This window comes from Rosa chinensis, chromosome 2 (genome assembly GCF_002994745.2).
Source record: "Rosa chinensis cultivar Old Blush chromosome 2, RchiOBHm-V2, whole genome shotgun sequence".
Taxonomy (NCBI): Eukaryota; Viridiplantae; Streptophyta; class Magnoliopsida; order Rosales; family Rosaceae; genus Rosa; species Rosa chinensis.
The window spans coordinates 6,144,439-6,148,194 of NC_037089.1; the positions used below are offsets into that span (position 1 = coordinate 6,144,439).

At 35.6% G+C, this 3,756-nt stretch overlaps 1 protein-coding gene across 1 annotated transcript; it reads right to left on the bottom strand.

The window, feature by feature from the left end:
- Positions 1-644: 644 nt before the first annotated feature.
- Positions 645-2,242, bottom strand: LOC121051373 (profilin-like). The gene is made up of 3 exons (XM_040513665.1): positions 2,043-2,242; positions 1,815-1,949; positions 645-1,135 (listed from the first exon to the last, which is right to left on the bottom strand). The coding sequence occupies exons 1-3, from the start codon at positions 2,172-2,174 to the stop codon at positions 1,004-1,006; spliced, it is 399 nt and encodes a 132-aa protein (XP_040369599.1). The 5' UTR covers positions 2,175-2,242; the 3' UTR covers positions 645-1,003.
- Positions 2,243-3,756: the final 1,514 nt, after the last annotated feature.

The following is a 3,756-nucleotide window of genomic DNA, read 5'->3' on the forward strand; positions in this document are numbered from 1 at the left end:
GGGCTGATTGAATTGTGATTGTGAAATTAGCATTACCCAGTAATTGGAAGAGTTGGACCAAGAATCAGCAATAATTGCCAGAATCGACGAAACCAGCTATAGAGCTATTATGCTCTCAAACGATGTTTAAACTTTAAATCTTCTCTTGAATTAATTTTCTTTGTTGTTAAAATGCTGTATTTGGCTTTAGATTCCCATTCAATCTCCTCAATTCCAAGTTCATTAAGTTGGTTTCATTAGAAATTGAGTGAGTGTGCTTTTAAAAAATAGCAAAGGAGAAGACTGAAATTTTCAGATTTCCAGTGATGACTGACAAGTGTGGCTTATTCATTACCTCCAGTGGCAAATAGTGGGATACTTCGAAGATTCTTCTCAAGCTATCATCTTTATATCCGGGTTCTTTCTTTCTCTTTTCAAAGCTAGCTATCATCCATTCATCTTTACATTTGATCTTCGTCTCAAAGCTCTAGACTACACTGACGTTAGACGAACAGCAATTACACGCTGTTAAACACAAATTGGGTGGACCGAAAAAGCGTCGTTCAATTAAAGTGGATCGCTTTAATTATAAAACTAAGGTGAACAACGACCAAATCAATAGTACATACTGGTAGGACGGTAGATTTTTTTTTTTTGGTCAAAGATATTCATTAAAAAGCTGGAAAACAGCCGAACCATACAACATCAGAAAGCCAAAAGGCTAAACTGAAAGGAAACAGAGCTCTCATAGTCGTCAAAGCCACAGGAGCCAAGACAAGAGGAACTACAAACAGACGCAACAAACAAAAAACTAGCAGTGGAAATTATTCTATGCACCGATGGTGCAAACTTACAGACTTAATCGATACAAACAACACATAATTTAAACATTGTTTCAAAATTATTAAATATCTAGATAACAGATATCAGTTCCCAATCAATCAAAGCTTGCAACTGAAATCACCACCGGGGCTGAAGACGGGGAGCGTGACAGCGTAAAACGCAGCTTTATCAATGGCAGTAATTAAAGACCATTGCATACGAAAAAATTGCCCAAATCTTCAACAATAGTGCTGGACCGGGTAGGGTTGCTATTATAGGTCCCTATAAGCAGCAGTTGTATGGTCTTCATTATTATAACGCCTCCATCAGTGCCCTGCATCCCATATCTGATCAAAGCGTGCATTTTATATAGCAAAACAATAAACATATATATGTATATTAAGCGTGCATTTTATAGCAAAGTAATAAACATATATATATATATATACACACACACACACATGACACAACTTTAAATAGAGGACATAGTTTGGTCATTTGGTGTCAAAATACTTTATCAAAATTTGATTTTTCTGTATTTTCCTTCAAACATGCTATTAATTTTACAAAATTTATATTTCTTAAGGATAAAATTGTCAAGATTCTTAAGGATTTTTTTTTTTTGAAAAGTCAAGATTCTTAAAGATAAAACCTCAATGAAACGAGGGATAATATATTGAATAGAAAAGTAAAAGGAGTACATCAAAACCGTTAAGGGGAAGACAACAATCTAACTCCATGAAAATTGAAGAAACATGCCTATTCAAAAATAATAAAAAACTATAAACTAGCTAAATCGAAAATTAGGAAGACCTAAATATTCTCTAGCACAAAAAGATGTTGCAAAGTGTGGTATCGAATTCCACCAAATCATACCAGACACATGTCCTAAATACTTTCTTTACCTCCCCATTTTGACAAAATGAAAAAATAAAAATAAAAGATTTTCTTTCCACACGCAACGGTCATGAAGCTAGTAGGACTGTAGGTGTTTGAGCAAATTTAATTCTCACCGGCAGCTGTGTGCGAATTAAAATACGAGGAATGGATTGGACTACCACATGGTCAGTCCCTCCACAGGACAACACCCTGTGCGTCCCAGGTTTATCGAATTCTTGCATGATGTTCCGAATTTCCGCATCAGGAAACTACAACACGTAAAAAATATGTCAGTAGGCAAAAATCCATAATTAAACTAAGTTAATCAAACGTGCATGAGAGAAAGGTTATGGATTACGAACTCTAGGGAACCCACTGGTCTGGGCCCAAATTTCGCCTCGGTGTCCTGCAATTGCTGCCTCGCTGAGGACGTTTTCTTTCATTAAATGTTGGTCCACGTAATCGCTGTAGGTTAATGTACTTGGTGTAGCCATATATCTTGAAAGAACAGAGAAGGTTTTGTTTTTTTTTTTTTTTATGAAAGAAAGAACAGAGAAGGTTGAACGAGAATGGCAGAGATGAGCTTTGGGTTTCAATACCTCACACATGTATGTATATATAGGCGTCAATAACTATGGCTAGCTTTTACTTTTACTTTTACTGCTTGTACTCGCTAAAGGTGTGACTACCCATGTCTTTTCACTACATATATACCTCGCACTTGATGGCTAGCTTTTAGTTTTACTGCTTCTAATAATGTAATATCCGGAGTGTCCAGTCACCCATGTGTTTTCAGTACTTCATATACAGCTAGATACCTACCTCTCATGAACGTAATTATACAAGGTGAGGGTCTTGATGTGTCATCAAATAACCATGGCTAGCTTTTAGTTCTACTGTTTGTACTAGCCAATGTGTGTAGCGACTGTAGTTACCCATGTGTTTCAGTACATATATTGATAGCTACTTACCTCTCATCAATGCAATTATACAAGATGGGGGTAATGATGTATGGGTGCCTGATTGCAATATTACAAGCATTTTTCATTAATTTTGGCTTATCTTCATTATAATGATTTTCTTGATCATTGTAGTCTTCAGTCAAACCTAAATGAAATGCGATGCACATGAATACACCAATATTCTGTCTTTGTTGTGGCTGCTAATTAGTTGGGAATACAAAGAAATTTTGATTAAAAAAAAAAAACACCCAAAAAGACCAAAGGTCTATCTGGCTCAAATATTATCAGATCATGAATTTGCCAAAATTTTGTAATTTTTTATCAGTGCTTATCAAATCTATCACGTGGTACCTGAAAAGTGGCGTGCAATATCAATGAGATGAAAATAACTGTGCATAGTGAGATTAGGTGAGTCACTTCACTCACTTGGCATGAAATCTAAGCTAGTACGTACGAGACGTTATAAATAGAGCAAGAAGACGAAGAAAGCATGTGTTGAGCTGAAATTGAATCGAGTTACGTAGCTTTCGGTGCAACATTATTAACCATGGCCAGCTTGTACTAGCCAATGTGCAAATTGACATAATGTACCGTCACCCATTCACCCACCTCAATAAAAACTTTCACTAATATGAACCCAATTCAGTTCGGTCAACAGAGAGCTGTGCAATATCTCATTCCATATATGTGTCAATTATTTCTTTACTTGCCCATGTTTTGTTTTGTTTTTTGAAAGGCCCATGTTTTGGTTTATACCGCTGGGTTTGGTGCCCATTTGTTAATGCATTAGCTAATTTTATTTTATTTTATTTTTTATAAAGAAAAAAAAGAGAAGCGGGTACAATAATTAAAGTGCAATTTATAATTGTAACCCTAGTTAGGTCTCCAAGCAAAGGCAAATAGTAAATTGACCTAGTGAAATCTCACCTCACTGCACTTCGAAGATGAGACTAGAGTAAGAGTTTAATGGTAATTTTGTAACTAATTATTGCCTATCTCTTGATGGTGATGATGGTAAAAGAGACTAACCTAAGAAAATGGAATCTATGCACACACATTGCTCTTACATTGATATGTATGAGATAATGAAATGTGTAAATAGTCCATAAGACTC